Raw genomic sequence first — 26,076 nt, forward strand, 5'->3', positions numbered from 1 at the left:
CAAAAGACTACATCAAACTAAAAAGCCCCTGCACAGCAAAGGAACCCATCAACAAAATAAAAAATCAACTTACTGAATGGGGGAAAATATTTGCAAATCATGTATCTGATAAGGGGTTAACATCCAAAATATATAAAGAACTCATACAACTCAATAGCAAAAAACCAAACAACCTGATTAAAAAAATGGGCAGAGGACCTGAAAAGACATTTTTCCAAAGAGGAAATGCAGATGGCCAATAGGCATATGAAAAGATGCTCAACATCACTAATCATTAGGGAAATGCAAATCAAAACCACAATGAGATATCAACTCACACCTGTTAGAATGGCTATTATCAAAATGACAAGTGTTGGTGAAGATGTGGAGAAAGGGAAACCTTATGTGCACTGTTGATGGGAATGTAATTTGGTGCAGCCACTATGGAAAACAGTATGGAGGTTCCTCAAAAAACTAAAAATAGTACAACCATAGGATGCAGCATTTCCATTTCTGGGTAATTATCTGAAGAAAACGAAAACACTAATTTGACATTTAAGACCTTTAAGGGACAAGTCATGTCAAGCTACTTTTACCCTTCTCCTCCTGTCTAAAGTTAAAACAAGAAGCGAGAGCTCCATTTCCATAAAAACTTATAGCAGATGTATTTCCTGGGCTCAAACTACAGTTCCAGCAGTATTACCAACCTTAATGCAAGTGAAAGGAATTTTCTATGTTTCAAAATCATTTGTGCAACTGAACTGTGCAAAAAGAAATTTCCATATTCCAAAATCCTTTAACTTCCACCTAACCTTCAATTGGAAGTGATTAATTTGCAATGAAATGACATGCCAAAAGGCAAATATCAAAGGAAGAATCTAACAAAATTCTATAAATGCCTCCAAAGAGAGGAATATGCTCAATTAAAATTATATGCTTGTAGAATGATATATTAGTATTTGGCAGTACCTATCTGTGTGAAAAGATATTTTCAAAGATCATGAAATATATAAAATCTCATTACAGATCAGAACGTTTTGCATTCAATTATTATCATAGGAATACTAATTTTGAACCCTAATTAAGCAAAACGTTATTTCGAAAAAAGAATTCAATTCTTCTCATTAGTATATCTGTACTACATAAAACGGTACTCAATTACTACTACATATTGAATATCATCAGTGAAAAATTTGTGGAAATTTGTTTTCTCTCGTTATGTAAGTACCTACGTAATAGCCTCAATTTTGTCTGCTGACTTGCAAATTTTACTACCTGGTCCCTTACAGAGAAAGTCTGTTGATCCCTGATCAGTCAGTGGTTTCCAAAGCAGTTGTTCACCAAAATCCCCTGTATTAAAAAAATACAAAACTGGTTCATCTGTTAATTTTTTAGCTACACAGGTAGGTTGTCACCATTGGTCTATAGTTACTCCATCCCTGATCCCATTTATCATGAATCACCTTACAACTGCAACCATTATTATCTTAACTTTTAACAGGGAGAAACAGAGGATTAATAAGTAGAGGATGCCTACAATTTAATAAGCAGATCGTTGGCAAAACTGGGTAAAACCCTTAGGATTCTTGATCTCTGATTATTTTGGTCCAATTAATTAAAACACATTTATTTTATTTTATTGACAAGGGACCCAGAGAAACAATTTTGAAAAACATGAGTATAAAGGTAGAAGAGTAAAATATTATTCTCCTCGACTTAATTATAAAGGCAACATTCCCTTTATATCTTTAATGAATACTAACAACAGACCTATTAATAAATTAATTCAACAAATATTTATTGGATGCTTTTTTATATATATGCAGACACTGTTCCAGGTGCTGGGAATATAGCAGTAAACAAAACAGACCAAACTCTCTGCCTTCATGGAGCTCACATTTTAGTGGATGGAAAACTATAGCATCTCTATAATACCCCTCCCAAATGGTCCAAAGATGTGAGTAAATAGCCTTAGGGTTCAAAACCTCGATTTACCGCTATAGGAGAGAGGAGGACTAGTGCAAATGCAAGATAAGTTTTTATAGTTGGTGTTAGCAAGATTAGGGAGTCCTGACCAATGACTTCAATAAAGTATAAAGTGTGAGGCTAGGTCATCAACAGAAAGTGACAGGGTTGGACATGCATGTGTGGGGGGATGAGTATAAAACAATGGCCACTGTTCACTGGGTCCCCCAGTTTGTTCAAACTGACAAAAGCAGCTACAAAAATTCAGCATCAATTTTCTACTACCCCACTCACACTTTTTGGTGTGATATATTTTCTTCTATTTTCTACACAATCTATTCTCAGACTGAGGGCGTAAAGCTCCAACTTGGGTTAGGGTAATTAATGATGGTCCTCCTATGTTGAATATCACTTTTATCATTCTGGAGTCTTTATTATGGTGTGGGTAAGGGATGGTTACGTTCACAGGGATCAGAATAGATTAGTAGACAAAGGAGAGATTTCTGTGGAAATCATCTTAATCTTAACATACTTACCAGTACCAGGATCCAGGTAGGGCATCAGAGTCTCCTGACACCCATCACTGACAGCCTCCTTTTTATAATGTGACCATTTAGGGGAAACACACAATGCAATGTATTACAGTACAAAGAAAGCATTGAAGCACCTGCAGCACTGCCTGGTGCCTTTGACTCTGCAGTGGGCATAGGTTAAAGGGGAAAGAAAAGTGAAGAAAGAAGGAACAGACTCTACTGCAGTCAGTAACTGCTGATTACAAGTCAGTCACTCCTACTGCTGATTTATAAAACCATCTTCTAAAACTCCATCTTTCCTTTCAAAACACTTAGCAAATTCAAAAGAAAAAATACTTCAACTGGCTGGAAGTTTGGGTCTTTGTCTGTATAAAGGCAAATAACTTTGAAAACTTTGCTTTCAGGAATGAAAAGTTTTGCTAAAAAAAGGCTCTATGAGGGAGGAGAAAACTCACCACTCAGCTGCTGGGCCACAGCCAGGTGGCTGGGCTTCAGGATGAACTGGCATTGCATCTCTCGGGGCAGCTGTTCCATGAGGAAGGGCTCTTGGAAGTTGGAAGGTGTGGGGGAATCCTTTGATCCCTGCGTCAGGAGTGCAGTGTCTCGAAGATGGCTCATTTTAATTCCATAGGGATATTCATGCCCTACTCAGAGAAAAAATCTAAACATAGACTTTAGGCTGACTGACACCAAGAGCGTGTGTGCTACATACTGGAATGTACTGCAATTTGCTCCTGGGACTTTTGGTATAAAGAATCCTTTTTTTGACTTAATGATCACCATGCACACTCTTACAGTTGGAGACCAGTGCATAATGCAGCAGCCCAACCAGAGTAGTCTTTTTTTTTTTTTGGAGAGGGGAGAAAAAAAAACAAAGAGGAAAAAAATCTTTAAAGAATATCTTGTTTGGGAATGCACAGATTGTCTGTATGTTGCATAATGTTGACTTTTCCTATGTTCACATCTGAGAGTATTTAAAGGTATTCTAGTTTCTCCTTTGACACTAACTATATTTGTAAATCTTCAGCCAATCCTTGACCTCTGATTTAAAATATTTACCCTACCTATCACACAGCATTATAAGGATCAAATAAGTAAACATCAGTAGTTAATATTATTTAAATAATAAGGGCAGAAAACTACATATTTCAAGCATCACTATTATTACTATTATTCAACACAAGGTATCTTTCTGAAAAAGACATCTTATACTGTTTACTAGTTATATAATTAGAGTTACCCGAGACTCATTAGGACTGGTTTGTTTGATTTATGCTTCCCTCCCACCACTGCCCTCTGAGGTTGTTATTCATAGGCAATAATTAGAAGGAAGACTGCAGGGTATTAGAAAAAGAGACAAGATTCAAAAAGGAATTTTCAAACTAGAAAAACTAAACCCTGGACATCTGACTGCAACATGATTTTTTGCTCTTTAGTACTCTTAAGTAATTGCATTTTTTAAATTAATCCTCATGTACCATTCTGCCGTAGACTTAGTTTACATTTTAAAGAGGGTAAATTCTCTTCTATTCCTGATTTATCACTGAATGTAATTCAGTGAACTCTTCCATTTCCTTTCCATCTGGCATAGGCATACAATGTCAATATTCCATTAACATCAAGTACTACAGCAACTTTCAGGGATTAAGGCAAAAAAAGGACTTCTATGACAGCAATAAAGCAAAATCAATTTATCAAAATAGCCAATAGCTAATCTACAATTGAAGTTTGCAAGGCATGTTAAAATATGCAATGGAGAATTGTTGCTAAGTAACAATCATGTCCCGTGTCCCATGTATTTTTTTTTCCATGTATTTTTTTAGTGAGAGTTAGAAATGAGCTTGAAGCTGTTTAAGTCTGAGAGTTACCATCTATACAGTTTTAATTAAATTAATATATTTTATTAAAACAATTATTTTATGTACTCATTTGGTTTTTAAACACAGCTTTAATTGTTGCTCATTGACTTTTACAAAAATGACAACATTAAGAAACTGGCAATGCAGTGAATTTTGTCCCCAGCCATGTGCACAATGACTTGCTTTACTTTAAGTCTGAGAATATACATTTCATAGAAAAGTTTGGTTTTAGATTATTCAGATTATTTGAAACCTGAATTACACAGTAGTGATCTCACAGGTAAATGAAAGGATTCCATGAGATAACTCATATGATATGCTTTGCCCAATTCTGGCAGGATAGTAAGCATTTAAAAATTATTAACAGAAATCATCATCATCACCATCAATCATCAATGCCATCATCTCAGGATCTGCTACAGATACTGTCCCTTATTGTAATTGGTTTATTTCTGTTAACCACACTGAATGGCCTCACTGATCAAGAATATTTTTTAGCTAAATGATTTAAATAAGGTGAAGATGTAACCTATTTACCAATAATTCTTCAAAACAAATGCTGGAAAATTTGGCTAGAGAAATAGCAAAGTAGTTAGTAAAGTAGTAGTTATTGCTAAGTTAGTCAGTGAAGACTAACTAAGAATCTAAATGGTTTAATTTCATTGTCTTTATGATGGCTAGGAAAGTGCTGGGCGCAGGGCAGGTGTTAAAAACTCACTGATATTGATAGATTGAGGCATGATTGGATTATAGACAGTCTTCCATAGAGACAAGTAGTAGGTAGGAAAGGGAACAGGGAATTCAAAAACTAAATATGAAAAATAAATATATAGGGAAAAAGGAATACCAATACATATTGCTTTATTTTAGAAAAAAATTTAAAAATGTTGACAAGATAGTACTTTTGTAAAGTGAAAAAGAAAGAAGAAAATTTACATTTCTCTTCCCAACTATACCATTAGCTTCTTGAATGAAGAGATATTTGTCTGGCACATAGGAAATATTTGATATTTATGAAATTAATATATGAATATTATAGAAGATTAATATTTAATAGTATTGAAATTTAGGACCATATGACCAATTCTCTGAGACATTTAGAATTATAATTAAAACACAATCAATCCTATCTTATATTTTCATAGAAACTTACCAATAAGTGGGTATGGTGCCTCTTCTTTGCCAGAATTGACCCATAACTGGTACTCTCTCTCAGAGCCCTTGGAGATAAAATAATTAACTATAATTCTTTCACATTTGGTAAATGAATGAGGATACTTTTTTTTTTGGCAATTTTATGTTTTGCAAAAAAGAAAAACCAGGGACAATATAAATGCTTTTCAGGTTCATGGGGGTGGATATGGCCTTTGAAGATGGCAGTGCTGATTCCTACAAACCATCTCTCCCTCTCTAATCTCCAACAGAGGACTAAGGAATCCTGCCCTTTTTCCCTAGGGATGACTAGGGATTCATGAACTGCAACAGAATCAGGCCCTCACTATTATGGGTAGCCCACAGAATATGAAATCATATATATGCCTTTTTACAAAGTAAGCAGAAACTTCCTGGTTTTCTAAAAGATAAATCTATCTTCTTCAGAGTCCTGCCTTCTGCTATCTCTAAACTTCTCAGAGAATATTGGACTTAATCTCCAACATGTCCCTGCAAAGACAACCTTGTTATCCAGAAAGCCACTACACTGCTGTGTCTGTGATGAAAAAGTAAAGTCTCAAAGGCTGATTATTAGCTTAGCTGCTTCTGAGTGGAAGAAGAATGACCAACGGGCTTTGAGGAGAGGAGATAGGTAGCTGGCACAATCCACACTGGCTTTATTTTTGGGCAAGTCCAGGCCTAGGGACAGAAAGGACAAGAATTCTGTCTAGAGAATAGGCCCAGTTATGGGGAACAATGAAACTGTTCACTAGCGGAATTACAACCCAGCAATATTGAAACTCCCACTTGAAAGAAATAATACTAAATTATACAGACTTTGCTGTATCCTCCAGAAGATAAAGCAAAAATGTTTTAAATGAAATTACAACAGACTGACAATATTTAATATTCTTGCCTTTATCTTCTGATTAAAAATCAGGACCTTGACCTTGTAATGAAGGGTCCTGGCTAGGAGATTACCCCTCTCAATACCCTCCCCTACTCTGTCACTTCCTTCACTATCCTCTGGTCAAAAAATTTTTATTGCAAACAGGAAGAGCAATCTAATAATGATCATTTCTTTTTTTTGTAGTGTCTGAAAACACCTTAATAATCCCTTAGAACAGTACAACCAAACAGCCTCAATTCCTAATTATATTGAACAGAAATATTTTTGGTATGATGAGATTTAATCACTTTATCCAAAAGGAAAGCATAAATAAGAAAATGAGTCATGTCATTAATAATCTCCCTTCCCTTAAACTACTCATTCTCTTCCAATGTATAATTATATAAGCTTAGAAATCAATGCAGAGGTGCCTGCTTTATTCAGTGCATATATATTTATTTACATCTTAAATATATTATTAAATTTCACTAAAATAAATCAGATTTATTATTCTAAATTGTGGTTGCCCTGAGTTCTTAAGGGCTTATAATAGCAATGTGTAAAAGCAAACTGAAATACAGTTAAGACTATGGCATATCTTAAATATATGTTATGTCACATCTTAGTAACACCATGTTTTCATACTTATAGAGAATCTCACTCAAGAAATGGTGTTGTTCAAGTGCTTCCTTTAGTTCCATCCTTCTGAAAGTCATTCCCTTTAATACAAGTACCTACTGTGTGGTTTTTATATACTGGTAGGGAGGACATGAGAACTTTCCGATTCTTTTTCCCTACCTCATCCTCAAACATTCCAATCTTCCCTATTAATAAAATTTCGAAAACTCACCATTGCCGCATGAAACAGAAAGAAGCAGAAGCTAAAAGCAAAACTGGGGAAAATGTGGTGTCCATACTAAAAATCTTTAAATCCATGATCTAATTCAAAGCTTACTTTTAAATTTACAGATTCAATAGGAGGTACCATCTATCTTATCCTCTGGACCTGCAGCCAGTGAATATGGTTATTAGCTATATGTTCTTTATGTAAAAATTCTACTGTAGAGCAAATCCTTCAGAATTCATCATCCTAAGACTGACTGACTCTTGGGATAAGTGAATAATTAGGTAAGAAGGAAGAATCAGGAGAGGAGATAGGGAAAGAATAGTCATATAGTGACAAGTGAGAAGGGGGAAAGGAAGTTGAAAGGAGAATTTTATACCAAAAAACCCCCTAACTGTATATGTATAGCATATAAAATTAAAATGCATATTATTATCACTCTAAAATTATAGTCTAATCTTATTATGCTTTTCAGTTCACACAGGTTATAAAATGGGAGTGGAAGAAGAGCACTCAATATTAAGCTAATATTAAGGCTTTACTGTCCTAGGCAAAAGACCTATACTCTGAAAATTATAAAACATTAATAAAAGAAACCGAACATGAGACAAATAAATGGAAAGATAACTCATGTTCATTGATTAGAAGGATTAATATTGTTAAAATGTCCACACTACCCAAAGCAACTGACATTTAATGCAATCCCTATCAAAATACCCATGACATTTTTCACAGAACTAGAACAAATAATCCTAAAATTTGTATGGAACCATGAAAGACCCCAAATAGCCAAAGCATTCTTGAGAAAAAAGAACAAAGCTGGAGGTATCATGCTCCCTGGCTTCAAATGATACTACAAAGCTACAGTAATCAAAACAGTATGATACTGGCACAAAAACAGACACATAGATTAACGCAACAGAATAGAGAACCCAGAAATAAACCCACATGTATATGGTCAATTAATCTACAACAAAGGAGGAAAAAATATACAATGGAGAAAATAAAGTCACTTCAACAGTGGTATTGGGAAAACCAGACAGCTGCACATAAAAACTGAAATTAGAATATTTCCCCTACCATGTACAAAAATAAAGTCAAAATGGATTAAAGGCCTAAATGTTAAGACTGGAAACCATAAAACTCCTAGAAGAGAACACAGGCAGAACACTTTTTGACATAAACAGTAACAATATTTTTTTGCATCTATCTCCCAAGGCAAAACAAATAAAAGCAAACATAAAGAAATGAGACCCAATTAAAGTAAAAGGTTTTACAGAGCAAAGGAGACCACTGACAAAACAAGAAGACAACCTACAGAATGGCAGAAGATATTTGCAAATGATATGACCAACAAGGGGTTAATATCCAAAATGTTTAAACAGCTCATACAACTCAATATCAAAAAAACAAACAATCCAATCCCAAAATGGCAGAAGACCTGAATAGACATTTTTCCAAAGACGACTTACAGATGGCTAGCTAACAGGCACATGAAAAGATGCTCAACATCACTAATCATCAGAGAAATGCAAATCAAAACAATGAGATATTACCTCACACCTTTAAGAATGGCTATCATCAAAACAACCACAAGTAACAAATATTTTCAAGGATGTAGATAAAAGGGAACCCTTGTACACTGTTGGTAAGAATGTAAATTGGTGCAGCCCTTGTGGAAAATAGTATGGAGGTTCCTCAAAAAACTAAAAATAGAATTACCATAAGATCCAGCTATTCCACTCCTGGGAATATATCCAAAGAAAACAAAAACACTAATTTGAAAAGATACACGCACCCCAATGTTCACAGTGGCATTATTTATAATATCCAAGATATTGAAGCAACCCAAGAGTCGATCAACAGATAAATGGATGAAGAATATGTGGTGTGTGTGTGTATTTGTGTGTGTGTGTGTGTGTGTGTATGTGTGTGTGTATATATGTATAGTGGAATATTACTCAGCCATAAATAAGAATGAAAATTTTGTCATTTGCAACAACATGGATAGACTAGAGAAAGACAAATACTGTATGTATTCATTTATATGTAGATTCTAAAAAATAAAACAAACAAACAGATATAACAAAACAGAAACAGACATACAGAGAACTAGTGTTACCAGTGAGTTGTAGGGTAGGAGGAAGGGCAAGATAGGTGAAGGGGATTATGAGGTATAAACTACTAGGTATAAAATAAATAAGATACATGGATGTAATGTACAGCACAGGGAATATAGCCAATATTTTATAATAACTTTATATGCAGTATAATCTATAAAAACATCAAATCACTATGTTGTACACCTGAAACTATTAGGTTGGCCAAAATGTTAGTTTGGGTTTTTCCATACGATGTTACTGAAAAAATCAAACACACTTTTTGGCCAACCCAATAATGTTGTAATTCAACTACACTTCAGTTAAAAACAAAACAAAACAAAACCAAACCAAACCCTCAAAAAGAATAAAAAACTTTACTGTCCTTCTTTTCTACATTTCTGGGGACAAAATATGACTGGTATCTCTAATAATCAGCTGTCTTATGATGGAAGGGATAATATTTATAAGAATCAAAGTATCAAAGTTTGTTTTTAATTAAGAATATCTAGCAGAGTAACTTACAGTTATCCCTAACATTGGCAGTGACATGTTGATAACTTCATTTGCTGTATCTGAATTCGTTACTGTTATAGTTTTAGACTGTGGAAAAAAAAGAAATAAGAAATACAGCTATAAATAAAGAATTTTAAAACAGGTGAACAAATAATTATTGTCAAATGATTATCCATAGGCAAATCCTGATTTCAAGTGTTGACAGAGTAAAGCACAACTTAAGAAGAACACAAACCCTTGATAATTTACTTTCATTACATTATATATTATGCCTTTTAATAAAACATCTCTTCCTCTTAAAATAAAGAATATATGACTCAAAAATATAAGAACTTAAGCCAGAAATAAAAAGAATAAATATATTTCAGAGAGACAGGACCACCCTCCCAATCAAACAAACAAAAAAAATCAGTGAGGTTGGTCCTCTGCATCATGTCCATGACTATTTCCATTAAGCATTGTGCAGTAAAAAAGGGAGAGCATTAGATTACTTTCTATTTCTTTCTGAGTACTGTTTTCACAGTGTGGGTTTTCATTTCTTTGTATGGTAAAGTCAGTTCAGGTAAAATGAGAATAAGAAATGGTTACAAAAGACATCTTTAAAAAACCCCCACTATTTATTGAGCACTTTCTGTATGTCAGGCACTGTGGCTGCTGAGATTTTCATTGTTGAAATCTGTAGAGGCCTTAAAACCAATGAGCCTAGCAAACAAATGGAAAATTTTAGAAAGCTCAATTCTGTTACCAACTCTGCCACTGAATAGGGTATCTATAATAGCCCTGTGCTAAATGCTAAACTACATTGAGAAATTACTATTTAAAAATAAAGAGTTCACAAGAAAGAGAAATGGAATTAACGAGATTCCGAGATATCTATAGAGTTCACTGAACTCTAAATAGACATTATTTAAATATAAGACAATGCTATGCTATCAAAAAAGAAATATTGGGAGTTTGGGATTGACATGTACACACTGCTATATTTAAAATAGATAACCAGCAAGGACCTACTGTATAGCACAAGGAACTCTGCCCAATACTCTGTAATAACCTAAACGAGACAAGAATTTGAAAAGGTATAGATACATGTATATGTACTGTGTAACTGAATCACTTTGCTGTATACCTGAAACTAACACAACATTGTTAATCAACTATACTCCAATATAAAATAAAAATTAAAAAAAAATATTTACTATGCACATAGGGTAGGTTTTACATATTATAATTATTGGATAAATGAGCAATTAGTGCTGTGTCCCTGATAAGGCTTAAATGGCACAAATAAGTAACATAAACGGAAACAAAATGATCTAAAAATAAAGCTAAGCTAAATCTACTGATAACTCATCACTTATCTCTCCATTACAGTATTTATTCTCTGTAAGCCTATTACTTGACATGACAAATTGCCTCAAGTTTGTTAACTGATTTCAAATGGTGTTCCTTATAGCTCCAAGGATTAAGCAAAAGTATCTCAGAAATGAACAGGGAAGGCTCAGTGTTTGTCTTCTACCAGAATGGCAGAGATGTTTTACATACTGGGCTTTAACTTGAGATAAAATATCATGAAAGGCTTCTGCTTTTTTCTTTTGAGTCTGAAAACCCTTTCATTTAATTTAAAGAAACACTCTATAAAGTCTTTTGTAAAGTGAAGGATCTATCCTGTAATACTAATAATCACTCCCAATGTACCTGGTTTCTAAGATAATGATTTTTCTTAATATTAGGTATATATGTTCAAAATAATAATTATAGGATGTGTTTTTTTTTTCCTGCATGCCTCTCGGGTAGACAAAACAAATGAATTTTAGCAGATAAGTGTTCTTTGCCTAGTAAACAAATAAAATAAAGAGACAAAACTGAGAATGTGGCTATTTTTTTCCCATATTAGCAGAATTCACTAACAGGTTGTGCATAACTAGAGGCCAAGGATAAAGAATGCTTCTCATACATGCACTGCTGTTTGGGGGGAATCACTCTGCAAGCAGGGCTCCCTGAAAGGAGACTCTTGCCACAGAACAACTTCAGAGAGCAGAGGACCGTGTGTCATAGCATCATGGACTTTAACCAGGGTACCAGTGATAAAACAGAGCACCCAATTCAACCACATCTCGTCTTCTTTTCCAAAACCAGTCCTTTCTCAAGCACACACTTTCCATACACTGAAAGTGTTGGAAAAAATTCAAGGGTTTTTCCATGAAAATCCTGAACGTAACCAACTGCCATAACAACCGAATCAAAGCCGGCAGAAAAACAGTGGTGATTTTTTCCTCTTTACGACAGAAGATGTCTGTAGTCTCATAGCATACACATTTGAGCATTTCCCTCAGGCAGTGACATCTAGCACACATGTTAGAACATTTGCATGACTTTTGCCCAAAACATAGCTGTTTTGTACTACATATTTTTCCACACACAAAACTATTCTGTGTGATCTAGGGCTGCTATGAAGTGTGGCAAACCACAGTATCATAAAAATATTCATTTCCACTTTGTGCATCATTGATAACGTCTTGGCATGATATTTCAGTCATAAAATTCCACATAATAACTAGGGCTAAACAAACTTAATTTTTATTGACCAAAATGATAAAAACCATGAGGTAGAATATGCTGATCCATTAAAAACGTTCTCTCTCCCAGCTCATCCATTTATTAATCTGAGGAATTCAATACTTGAATGAAGAACTTTCCAAAGTTCTTCAAAGAATGAAGAACATTCCAAAACCCACTCTCTACTTAAGAAGTGACAAGTTGGAAAACATTGCTTAATACTAATAGGAAATATCTCCTTGTGGAAATGTCTTTACTACAAGCCTCTGCAGCTGCTACTGAAGGGATCCAGAGAAACATTAATGCCAGAGGGAGGAAAGAGACATCTGACAGGCAATATTCTTTCCAAGTGTAAATGTTAAATACTGTAATTAATATGAATTTCTCTTGCTTCATTTTCTCTAGGGTTACTTTTCATATGAACAAAGATACACAGATACCCCAGAAAATGCACTTTCTCATAATGGTATTTCTAAATGCCTACCTTCCACAGCACATACACAGACTGTCTGTCTGTCTGCCTGCCTGTCTCTCTTTTTATTCATGGTGTACTGCCTTATGCAGGGACTTGGAATTTAATTTTCTGGCTTAGAAACACTTACATAGGCACAATTCCCAATGTCCTTGGCGAAGATTTTGAGGGGAATGCTCTTCGGGTAGTCCTTCTCTTTCTCTAGATTGATGTATCTAATCAAATGCAACAACAACCCAAAACAACACTGAGTCAGATGGATTTTGCCAATGGCTTATTTTTAAATCAATCTATTTTGCTATTATTTTCAATATACTTATATGCTATTTTTAAAAAGACAGATGGAGAGACTCAGCAAAGTCAGATTACATTATGGGTTGGAAGAGAATTTTAAAAAATTCTCAGGACATTAGGCATGGGCACAAAAAAGAAGAGGAGATCCATTTCAACTGAGGCTTGAGAAGTACAGTCGGGTTAAGGCACCTCTGGGTGGTGTTTTACCCTCAAAGCTTCCCTACCTTCTCTGGACAGGCCCAGAATCTTAGTGATAAGTACAGGAGCATATATAATACTTTACTAGACCAAACCAAAACAATGGCCTTTTATTTCTCATTGAGCTCTCCAGTGCAGTATATATCTTGGTCGTCTCCATGCTTGGGAAGGGAGAGCAGGGAAGGACTATGGGAATAAGAGATGAACCTCAATTGACCATTTTAGTCTGAATGCTCAAAGGTAGGGAAAATAATTGAATTTTGAGGTCCTCAGCAGAAAACCTCCATGTATGGAAACTTAATACATGCTTTGAGGAAACTGTTAGCTCCACATGGTAGGTTGGAGACACCGAAAGAGATGGGAGAGATTACTGACTAATTTCTGTCTAGAATGATCTAACCAGACCTCAGTGTTCTCCTTCCTAGTAAGAAAGAAATACATGTAATGACAGAACATTATTTACAGTAAGTAGTTGTTAGTGTACAGTCTAAACAGCTTATTTTGAGGACAAATGAACAATTTCTACTAAGGCAAAGGGGGATAGTTTGGGGCACATCTCTGCAGAGAAAAATTTAATTCATTCAACTACAACTTAAAGATTAAAGTATATATATATATATATATATAAATACTGGAAAAAATACCTCTGAAGGAGAGAGAGCCATCTGTCCTTCTGTTCTGGAGAACTACAATGAAAGAAAATGGGAGACAAAATTAAACCACATAAAATACTTATTTCTAACAAATTAAGATTGTCAATCCAAACGAAATATCAACAACCTGTTGTTATTGATGTGGGTGTACACAACTGCAACCCTGGCATGATTGTGTTCTGAAGAACCCTGAAGTGAAAATGTCCATTAGGCAGAACTACACAGTTAAGCGTAGTTTTATTAAAACCTCTTGGACAGATCCAAGACAGACCTACTTTCTTTATGGCTCTTTTACAAGTGGTATCCAGATAGTGGAAAGCGTACTTGATTTGGAATCCAAACACCTTGTTTCAAAAATATATGCAAGATATATCATCATGGGCAAATCACTTAACATCGCTAAGCTTCGATTTCCACATCTGTAAAACTGGGCTAATTATCTCAGAGTGTTTTTGTAGTTTTAAGTGCCATGCAAATAGAAAATATGCTTCATTTGAGATTAAAGAGGTTAAGGAGAAATCTGGCACATCGATGGAAATATCTTGGCCCAGAAACCAGTTGGTTGTCAGGAAAAGAAACACTTATTTCTCTATACATATGGCAGAACTATAATTTAGCCAATGAGTTCACAGAACTTATTCTTAATTACTATAATCCTCTGATTAAGATCAATTCATTAACAACTAAATAACTATTATTAATTTTACTGCTGAAGTCACTGCTGCATTTAATTCTTAAAGTTAAAAATAAAGTTTATTTCTATATGGCATTATTGCTCATTAGCTTTAAAAATCATGTTTCTAATCTTCTCAAAGAAGTTGGAAACCCTAGTTATTTTCTTGTTCCAGAAAAATATACTTAACAAATATTTGTAATTTGTTTCTTTGTAGCTTAGCAATTTTCTCCATAAGCAATCTCCCAGAATTGGTAATCAGAAAGTGCATTATATCTCCTTTGCCACTGACCAATTTTCATCTTTCACAACTCCTTACAATCTTTGATGTCTTCTCCTTTCATAAACAGAAGATTTTCTAGGTTCATTTATGTCAAATATTACACTTATTTAGCAAAAATCTGTGTTGAAAAATAGATGAGTTTTCTTTAGACCTTAAAACTTTTTTCAAAGCAATTAAAGAAAATTACCCCTTTAGACACTTAGTATTTTTTGAACTTTTAATTGATATGTAAGACACATAAACTGTACAATGCTTAAATGTACTGTTTGAAGAATTTTCACAAATTGAACACACCCATGTGACCAGCACCCAGATTATGAAACAGAAAACCACCTTGGAAGGTCTCCCTGTGTTCCTTTTCAGGCACTAGTTCCCACTACTGACTTCTAACAAAATAGAATAGTTTTGTTTGTTTGGATACTTTACATAAATGTAACCATATAGTATGTACTATTTTGTATCTGGATTCTTTCATTCAACATTATATTTGTGAGACATCCATATTACTGCATGTGGTTTTAGCTTGTTCATTCTCATTGCTGTATAGTGTTCCATTGTTTGAATATGTAGCATACAATTACTTTAAAATAAACAAATTATGAAGTGCATCAGGTTAATTCATTGACATTGATTTGGTAATCTTCTTGTATTTTCCCCATCTCCTGCTCTATGCAAGAATCCAGGGCTTCTCTTTCCTTAGTACTTATTCATCTCAGGCATTTTTACAGAACTAAAAACGGAAGTACTCCAAAATCAAGGTTAGCTCTGAGTTTAATAAACACCTATGATAAGAGCCAGTAGAGAAGAAAGCAGTATATCTTAGAGAAAGAAAAAGGGTAAGACAGATTGGAAAGATTCCCTCTAACTTGGGAGGAGATAGAGTCTGTTATCCCTAAGAGTTAGCTGGGAACCATATGTCACTCAGTTGAGGTGCCTAAGAAACAGAAAGTCCCCAGAGGAAATGGTTATAAGGAGCAAGTGGGGAGGCTTGTTCGTAGGCACCAAGGTTTTTACATCAGCTAAGATACCTGCAGCCCACAAGTGGCAAGGAATCAGAGCATTTCGGATGTCAAAGAACAACTCTGGGCATAGCAGAGATAATGTCAGCAGTGGCCACAAAGAGACTGAAGGTCAGACTGTTCATCTGTTTTGAAGACATCACAGAAGTCTCCCATATCCTAGTTCTACCCTAAGAAAACAGGGGTTCCAGTAAAGAAGAAAATTTAATTTCCTAAAAGCCTGGCAAAATGGGGGCTCAAGGTAGGTTTTAATTTGATCTATACATAAACAGGCTTTTGCTGCATACCTGAGTTTGCAGAATAGGATTCATACTAGGTACCTAATTTAAAATATTTTTCTTCTGATTCTTCCTGTAGATAGATCATCGTCAGATTTAAATACTTTCTGTATCTTCTAAACAACGTTCCCATTTTACTGTATAGTTATCTTAAAATTAAGGTCCAGTTCCTATTTTTCTGACAGATATAGATCCTAGGTTTGTGAATCAGGGTCCAAGTAGTGATAGAGATATGACATTCCTTTCAGCCTTTTTCAAGATGTGCTGTCTACCCCATTTCCAAAGGTAAAGCATGGGAAGTTCACATTTATTGGCTGCTCTTCCCCCAATCTGACTTAACTGGGAATTCCTTACAGATTCTGACAGTTGATTGTCAGTCTTAGATTTCAAAGCTATTAGTCCACATTTTTGTTTCTTTATAGATATTAGAGTGACTGGCTATGAAAGACTGCTTCTTGAGCTGTTAGCCTGACAGCATTTTAAAGTGATCATGAACTAGATTTTCTTAATATTTCCTGATATATAAATGATTTCTGATGTTCTTTACTCCTTGGTAAAGATCTGAGCCACTCTCTCATATCATTTCACTTCAGGCTGAAAAATTTCTGTCAGCATTTATTTTTTTGTAGTACAGTTCTGCTGGTGATAAATTCTTAGAGTTTAAAAATATTTTTGAAGGATATTTTTGCTAGATATAGTATTCTAGGTTGAAAGCTTTTTCTTTAAATACTTAATTTTTTAACTGAAGTATAGTTGAATTACAGTATTATATTTGAGGTGTACAGTATAGTGATTCAGTATTTTTATAGATTATATTACAGTAAGAGTTATTATAAAATAATAATTATAATTCCCTGTGCTGTTCAATATATCCTTGTTGCTTATTTATTTTATACAGGGTAGTTTGTATCTCTTAATCCCATACCCCTAACGTGCCCCTCCCCCCTTCCTTCTCCCCACTGGTAACCACTACTTTGTTTTCTGTATCTTTGAGTCTGTTTCTGTTTTTCTATATCCATTCGATTTACTTTCTAGATTCCACATATAAGTGATATTATACAGTATTTGTCTTTTGTTGACATACATCACTAACCATAATATTCTCAAGGTCCATTCACATTGCTGCAGATGGCAGAATTTCATTCTTTTTTATGTCTGAGTAATACTCCATTGTGTGTGTGTGTGTATGTATATGTAAATATACACCACATCTTTATCCATTCATCTGTTGATGGACAGTTGGGTTGCTTCCATATCTTGGCTATTGTAAATAATGCCATTATGAACATTGGGTACATGTATCTTTTTGAATTAGTGTTTTCGTTTTTTTTTCTGTATATATATCCAGGAGTGAAACTGCTGGGTCCTGTGGTAGTTTTTAGTTTTTTTTGAAGAGCCTCCATACTGTTTTCCACAGTGGCTGCACCAATTTACATTCTCACTAACAGTGTACAAGGGTTCCCTTTTATCCACATCCTCGAAAACATTTGCTATTTGTGTTCTTGTTGATGACAACCATTCTGAAAGGTGTGAGGTGATATTTCATTATTGTTTTGATTTGCATTTCTCAAATAATTAGCAATGTTGAGCATCTTTTCATGTGCCTGCTGTAAGTCAGCTTTGGAAAAATGTCTATTCAGGTCTTCTGCCTATTTTGGGATTGGGTGTTTGTTTTTTTTGATAGTGGGTTGCACGAGCTGTTTAAATACTTTAGATATTAACCCCTTGTTGATCATATTTTCAAATATCTTCTCTCATTCTGTAGGTTGTCTTTTTGTTTTGTCAGTGGTCTCCTTTGCTATGCAAAAGCTCTTAGTTTAATTAGATCTCATTTCTTTATTTTTGCTTTTATTTATTTTACCTTAGGAAATAGATTCAAAAAAATATTGTTACTGTTTATGTCAGAGTGTTCTGCCTATGTTTTCTTCTATGAGTTTTATGGTTTCTGGTCTTACATTTAGGCCTTTAATCCACTTTGACTTTATTTTTGTATACAGTATGAGGGGATGTTCCGATCTCATTGTTTTACATGTAGATGTCCAGTTTTCCTAGTACCACTTATTGAAGAGACTTTATTTTCTCCATTGTATATTCTTGCCTCCTTTGTTGTAGATTAACTGACTGTAGGTGTGTGAGTTTATTTCTGCGCTCTCTCTTCTATTCCATTGATCTATGTATCTGTTTTTGTGCCAGTATCATGCTGTTTTGATTATTGTAGCTTTGTAGTACAGTTTGAAGTCTGTGAGGGTGATACCTCCAGCTTTGTCCTTTTTTCTCAAGGTTGCTTCAGCAATTCAGGGTCTTTTGTATTTCCATATGAATATTAGGATTATTTGTTCAGTTCTGTGAAAAATATCATGGGTATTTTCATACAGATTGCAATACATCTGTAGATTGCTTTGGGTAGTATGGTCACTTTAACAATATTAATTCTTCAAATCTAAGAGCATGAGATATCTTTCCATTTCTCTGTATCATCTTCAATTTCCTTCAGTGTTTCATAGTTTTCAGTGTATAGGTCTTTCACCTCCTTGGTTAAGTTTATTCCTAAGCATTTTATTCTTTTTGATGTGATTTTAAACGGGATTGTTTTCTTGCTTTCTCTTTCTGATAGTTCAGTATTAGTGTATAGAAAAGCAACAGATTTATGTATATTAAGCTCATATCTTGCAACTTTGTTGAATTCATTTATTAGTTCTAATAGTCTTGGGTGGAGACTTTAGGGTTTTCTATACATAGTACCATGTCATCAGCATAGTGACAGTTTTACTTCTTCTCTTTCACTTTGGATGTCTTTCATATCTTTTTCTTGTCTGACTGCTGTGGCACTGACTTCCAATACTATGTTAAATAAAAGTGGTGAGAGTGAGCATCCTTCTCTTGTTCCTGAATTTAGAGGAACAACAGGTTTTCACCATTGAATATGATGTTAGCTCTGGGTTTGTCATAATGCTCTTTATTATGTTGAGATATGTTCCCTCTAATCCAGCTTTGATGAGGGTTTTTATCATGAATGGATGTTGAATTTTGTCAAATGCTTTTTCTGCGTCTATTGAGATGATGATGTGATTTTTATCTTTCCATTTGTTAATGTGGTATATCATACTGATTGATTTGCAAATGCTGAAGCATCCTTGTGTCCCTGGAATAAATCCCACTTCATCATGGCGTATGATTCTTTCTATATACTGTTGGATTCCGTTTGCTAATATTTTGTTATGGATTTTTGCATGTATATTCATCAAAGATATTGGCCTGTAATTTTCTTTTTTTGCAGTGTCTTTGCCTGGTTTTGGTATCAGGGTAATGGTGGCCTCGTAGAATGAGTCTGGGAGTGCCCCCTCCTCTTCAACTTTTTGGGATAGTTTGAGAAGGATAGGAATTAACTCTTCTTTATATATTTGGTAGAATTTTCCTGTGAAGCCATCTGGTCCTGAACTTTTGTTTGCTAGTATGTTTTCTAAAATTACAAATTCAATTTCAGTACTAGTGATCAGCCTGCTCAAATTGTCTGCTTCCTCTTGATACACTGTTAGCAGGTTGTATATTTTTAGACATTTGTCTATTTCTTCTAGGCTGCCAATTTGTTGGACAACTGTTCACAGAGTTCTTTTATGATTTTTGTTATCTCTGTGATATTAGTTGTTATTTCTCCTCTTTCATTTCTTATTTTGTTTCTTTGGGTCCTCTCCCTTTTCTTCTTGGTGAGCCTGGCTAAATGTTTATCGATTTTGTTTATCTTTTCAAAAAACCAGCTCTTGGTTTCATTGGTCTTTTCTATTTTTTTTTGGTCTCTATTTTATTTGTTTCCTTTCTGTTCCTTACTATTTCCTTCCTTCTGCTGACTTTTAGCTTTCTTTGTTCTTTTCTTTCTATTCCTTTAAATGGTAGGTTAGGTTGTTTGAGATTTTTCTTGTTTCTTGAGGAAGGCCTGTATTGCTATAAGCTTCCCTTTTAGAACTGCTTTTGCTGCATCCTATAGATTTTGGAGTGTTGTGTTTCCATTTTCATTTTTCTCAAGGTATTTTCTTATTTCTTCTTTGATTTTAGCATTGTCCCATTGGCTTTTCAGTAGCATGTTGTTTAGTCTCCAAGTATTTGTGCTTTTCACATTTTTCTTTCTGTAATTGTTTTCTAGTTGTTATTGGAAAAGATGCTTGATATAATTTCTATCCTGTTAAATTTGCTGACACATGTTTTCTGGCCTAGTATGTGATCTATCCTGGAGAATGTTCCATGTACACTTGAAAAGAATGTGTATTCTGCTGGGTTTGGTTGGAGTGTGCTGTAGCTATCTATTAAGTCCACCTGGTATATTATGCCATTTAAGACCACTGTTGCCTTAATTATTTTCTATCTGGATGATCTGTCCATTGATGTAAGTGTGGTGTTAACATCCCGTACTATTACTGTATTACTGTCAGTTTCTCCCTTTATGTCTTTTAATATTTGCTTTACATGTTTAGGTGCTCCCGTATTGGGTGCATATATGTTAATGAGTATAATATCCTCTTCTTTTATTGATCCCTTTATCATAAAATAATGCCCTTTTTTGTCTATTGTTATACCCTTTTAAAAAATCTATTTTGTCTGCTATGAGTATTGAGATTCCAGCTTTCTTGTCTTTTCCATTTGTATGAAATATATTTTCCCATGCCTTCACTTTCAGTCTGTGTGTGTCTTTAGCTCAGAAGTGAGTCTCTTGTAGGCAGCATATAGGTGGGTCTTGCTTTTTTTTTTTTTAAATCTAATCAGCCAGATACGTCTATTGATTGGAGCATTTAGTCCATTGACATTTAAGGTAATTATTAGTAGGTATGTACTTATTGCCATTTTATTACTTGTTTTCTGGTTGTTTTTTGTAGTTTTTGTAGTTCTTCTCTTGTCATTTCTTCTCTTTCTGTTTCTTCCCTTGTGGTTTTATGATTTTCTTTAGTAGTATGCTTGTGTTCTTTTTAGTTTTTGAGTATCTATGGTAGGTTTTTCATTTGTGGTGACCATGGGGTTCATATATGTTGACCTACAACTACATCTACTTATTTTAAACTGTAGTCATTTAGGTTCAAACACATCCTAAAAGATTTATATATTTTACTCCCCCTCCTACAGTTTGTTTTTGATGTCATATTTTACATTTTCATGTTTATCCCTTAACTGTTTATTGTAGTTATAGCTACTTTTACAATTTTTTGTCTTTTTATTTTCATACTAGTTTACTTAAGTGGTTGATCCTCAGTTCTTACTATTATTTGCCTTTCCCAGTGGAATTTTCCCTTTCCTATATAGATTCTTACTTATTTTCCACTTAGAGAAAACCCTTTAACATTTATTTTAGGGTAGGTTTAGTACTGATGAATTCTTTCAGTTTTTGCTTTCTGTGAAGTCCTTTATCGCTCCTAAGACTCCAAATGATAATCTTGCTGGGTAGAGTATCATAGGTTGAAAGTTTTTCCCTTTCAGCACTTTGAATACAACATGTCACTCCTTCCTGTCCTGTTTGGGATCCTCTGTGCTTCCTATACCTGGGTATCTGTTGCTCTCTTCAGGATTGGGAAGTTTTCAGCCATAATTTCATGAAATATATTTTCAATCCCTTTCTTCCTCTCTTTTCCTTCTGGGACTCCTATAATGTGAATGTTGGTAAGCTTAATGTTACCCCAGAGATCTTTTAAACTTTTCTCATTAAAATTTTTTTTTCTGTTCTGATCAGGTGATTTTTATTATTCTATCTTCCAGGTCACATAGTCTGCTATTCCTTTTAGTGTTTTTTATTTTGGTTATTGAATTCTTCATTTCTAACTGGGTCTTTTCATATTTTCTAGATTCTTGTTAAAAATTGTCACTGTGTTCATTTATTTTTCCCTAATCCAGCTAATACTTTTATTATAAATGCTTTGAATTCTTTGTCTGATACATTGTTTATTTGTTTCATTATTTATTTCTCTCAGGGGTTTTCTCTTATTTCAATTGAGACCAGTTCCTCTGCCTTTTCATTTTGCTTAATGTTCTCTGCCTCTATGAATTTTGGTGAAACACTTACGTATGATAATCTTGAACTGGTGTACTTATGTGGGAGCATCTCTATACAGACTGTGTGTGCCTGGTGCCTTTGGTGGGAGAGCTGGATTTGATGTGGATGCAAGTCACATTTTTCCTCAGTGTGTGTTGGCAGCTATAGCCTTGGTAGTGGGTGTGGCTAGAGATGGATAGGCTAGAGCTGAAGCTACGTGTGAGGCAGGACTTCCTCTCTGCTCAGTAGGTCTCAAGTTGCTGCAGAAGAAACCCTGAGATTCAGTCCTGAGCTGGCTCTGTTCCCGTTAAGTGTGTGCTTTCAATTCTCCAAGCACTGGGAGCCTTGCTCCAGAGGGGGCAGTGCTGATGCAAGGGGACCCTGTGTTGGCCCTTGGCTAATGTTGGCCTCAGACAGATATCTGAGCTGTCTCTAATCTGTTGCCTGTGCAGGAATCTGCAATTATTTTCCTTAATCTGCTCATAGGCAGCCTTGGGTCCAAGTTCCCTTTGTCCTTCTCCCTCCTCTCCACCTTACTGGGGAGCTGTACTGCAGGGCAAGTGGGGTCCATGTGAACTCTCTCCATATATCGGGGCATGAGCAGTGGTGAACTGGTTGTTGTATAGAGTTCTGGGCTGCTTCTGATGCACTACTTAAGTAAGTACCAACAGTGGACACTGCCACGCCACCCAGATGCCACCCTGGGACCAAGTTGCCTTTGGTGGTCCAAGCTCTGTCTTTAGTCATGGCAGCCCTTGCTCCAGTGGGGAGCTGCAACGTGGAGTAAGTGGGGCTTGAGCGTTCACTCTGCCAGAGCTGAGGCGCACACTGAGGTGGTCACAGGAAACTGGCAGCCACTAGAGTGATCCTTTATTGGCCCTCTCCAACCTGCCTCAGGGGCAAGCCAACTTGTGTGTGTGTGTGTGTGTGTGTGTGTGCTTCTGGGTATGAGTGTGGGCACGTGTGCAAGCAGAGTCTAAGTTTTCCACAGACTTCCTGTTAATTCCAGCAGTCCTCCAACCAGCCAAGGGGGTTGGTCTCCCCTGTGTAGGACGCCGGGAGTGGAATGCCCAATCTGTGGCTTGAACTGCTCACTCCCCAGGGCAGGTCTCTGCCTGTGTAATCTCCCTTTACCTCTGAGTTCCCTCCCAGTGGCAAGGTCCCGGCCTGATCACTTTTCTTCCCTTCCTACCTGATTACGTATGGATCTTTCTTACAGCCTTGGTTGTACAGAAGTCTTTCTGCCAGTTTCCAGTTAGTTTTCAGTGAGAATTATTCCACACATAGATGTATTTTTGATGTGTTTGTGGGGGGAGGTAAGCTCCACATCCTCCTACTCTGCCATCTTGATCAATCTAATGAGTCTTCTTTAAACACTTTAAAGATGTCATTTCACTGACCTCTGAAACAGCCATAATTTCTGATGAAAAAAACCACAGTGAGGCAAATTGTTGTTCCACTATATGTAATGTGTTGAGGCAAATTGTTGTTCCACTATATGTAATGTGTTGTTTTTTTCTGGCTGCTTTCATGATTTTCTCTTATCTTTGGTTTATAGCAGTTTGTCTATAACATGAATAGGTGAAGTTTTCTTCACATTACTCCTATTTAGGGTTCACAGAGCTTACATTTATGTCTTTCACCAAATTTGGGAGGTTTTTAAACCATTATTTATTCTGCCACGTTCCCTGTCTCTCCTCTTTCTGGAATTCCCGTTACATGTATGTTATACATTTTGGTTTTCCTACAAGTCTCTGATGTATTTTTCATTAAAAAAATCTTTTTTTTCCTCTCTTCCTCAGAGTGGACAACTTCTATTGATATACTTTCAATTTCACTGACTCATTTCTCTTTCATTTCCATTTTGCAACTAAAGCCACAGAGGGAATTTTTAAAAATTTAAGATACAATTTTTAGTTCTAGAATTTTCATTTGGCTTTTAAAGAATATTTTCTATTTCTCTGCTGAGATTTCCTATCTTTTCATTCATTTCAATTGGCTTTTCCTTTTACCTACTGAGCACAGTTGTACGAGCTGCTTTAAAGTTCTTTTACAGTAATTTCAACAAATAGATCATCTCAGGATTGGCTTCTATTTGTTATCTTTTTCCTTTTCAGGTTCTTCATATGTTAAAAAATTTTAGGTTACATTCTAGACATTATAAATGTTGTGTTTTAGAGACTCTGAGTTTTGTTATATTTGCAAAATAATGATGTTTTTGTTTTAACAGACAACTAACTTTATTAGATTCAAGCTGCAAACTCTATTTCACCTGTGTTGAGCAGCACCTCAGTTCAATTCTTTTAGCCTTAGCTTCAAGCTCCTTTAAAGTCTGTTCCACGCATGTGTGGTTCAGCATTCAGCCAGAGACTTACGCAGAGTCTAAACAAAAAATTTGGAGCTTCGTTTCTCTGATACTCTTCTTTTTGAGATTTCCTCCCTCACGTTCCTGTGGCTGTGGCTGACCCAGACTCTGTACTTTGGTGTTTCAGCCCAGAAAGACTGGGTTTTCATCAGTTTAGTTGCTCTGCACGATGATTTGACTGCAGCCTTTCCTCAGGCTAATAATGCCTTAAAAACAGAAAACTTGCCCAGTGCCGGTGCTTCCCTGATGGCACAATGGTTAAGAATCCACCTCCCAATGCAAGGGACACGGGTTCGAGCCCTGGTCCGGGAAGATCTTACTTGCCACGGAGCAACTAAGCTCGTATGCCACAACCACTGAGCCTGCGCTCTAGAGCCCGCGAGCCACAACTACTGGGCAAGCCCACGTGCCTAGAGCCTGCGCTCTGCAACAAGAGTAGCCCCCGCGTGCAGCAATGAAGACCCAACACAGCCAAAAATAAATAAATAATAAAATTACAAAAAAAAAGAAGTTTCAATTCTTCTCCAAAATCTGCCAACTTTTGTTCACTTTCCAGAACCTTCAGGGAGTTGTTGTTTGTGTTTTGTTCAGAGTTTACAGTTGTTATCTATAGAGTGGTCAGTCTGTTAAGACCTCACTCTGCCGTACCAGAGTCCAAACTCTTCAACACTCCTTTTTTAAGAGTAATCTTTTAATTTTGAAATAATTTTAGATTTTCAGAAAAGTTGCAAAGATTGAGTACAGAGAATCCCTGTATACCTCACACCTAGTTTTAGTTTCCTCTAATGTTATCCTCTTACATTATCAAGGCACATTTGTCAAACTAAGAAACCAATATTGGTGCCTTACCATTAACTAAACTATTGACTATTCAGATTTCACCAGCTTTTCCATTAATGTCCTTTTTCTATTCTAGGATGCATTCGAGGATTCCACATAGCATTTAGTTATTATGGCTCCTTAGTGACCTTTTTTGTGTCTTTTCCTGGTTGTTTTTTTTTCTGACCTTGACAATTTTGAGGCTTACTGGTCAGGTAACCCCACAGAACATCCCTCAATTTGGGCTTGTCTGATATTTTTCTCAGGATTAGACTGGGGTTATGGGGTTGGGGGAGAAATACCACAGAAGTGAATTGCTCCTCATTACATTCTATCAAAGCATAGATGATACTCACACAACATCACTGGTGATGTTAATCACTCAGTTAAAGTACTATACTTTTTGAGGAATTACACTGTATGCAAAACTTGTTTCTACATTTTCCCTTCTTCTTAAAAAAGTTTTATGGAAACTCCTTGATTAAAGACGTCATGTAGTCCCATCCCTCACTTGAAATCGCTTCCTTTCAGCTGTAAACTCTAAGATTAAACAATAGGAATTGATAATATCTAGAGAAGTCTGTCATGGAAAAGAAGATATGCAGAGAATGATACAAATA

General features: G+C 35.5%; 1 protein-coding gene across 4 annotated transcripts in view; it reads right to left on the reverse strand.

Annotated features, from left to right (window-relative positions):
* The window catches only part of ARHGAP20 (Rho GTPase activating protein 20), a 149,558-nt gene that overhangs the window by 35,617 nt on the left and 87,865 nt on the right, over positions 1-26,076 (reverse strand). For 2 of the 4 annotated variants that reach the window (XM_082476851.1, XM_082476850.1), the window contains exons 5-9: positions 14,001-14,042; positions 12,995-13,079; positions 9,846-9,923; positions 5,490-5,556; positions 2,933-3,121 (exon numbers count right to left, since the gene is read on the reverse strand). In XM_082476851.1, coding sequence (XP_082332977.1) covers positions 2,933-3,121; positions 5,490-5,556; positions 9,846-9,923; positions 12,995-13,079; positions 14,001-14,042 — 461 coding nt within the window. Of the gene's footprint in view, positions 1-2,932; positions 3,122-5,489; positions 5,557-9,845; positions 9,924-12,994; positions 13,080-14,000; positions 25,087-26,076 lie in introns of those variants that run through there. The other 2 variants (XM_082476852.1, XM_082476853.1) reach the window with 2 other exon arrangements.

This window comes from Balaenoptera physalus, assembly GCF_965194825.1.
Source record: "Balaenoptera physalus genome assembly, chromosome: 10".
In the NCBI taxonomy this organism is placed as follows: Eukaryota; Metazoa; Chordata; class Mammalia; order Artiodactyla; family Balaenopteridae; genus Balaenoptera; species Balaenoptera physalus.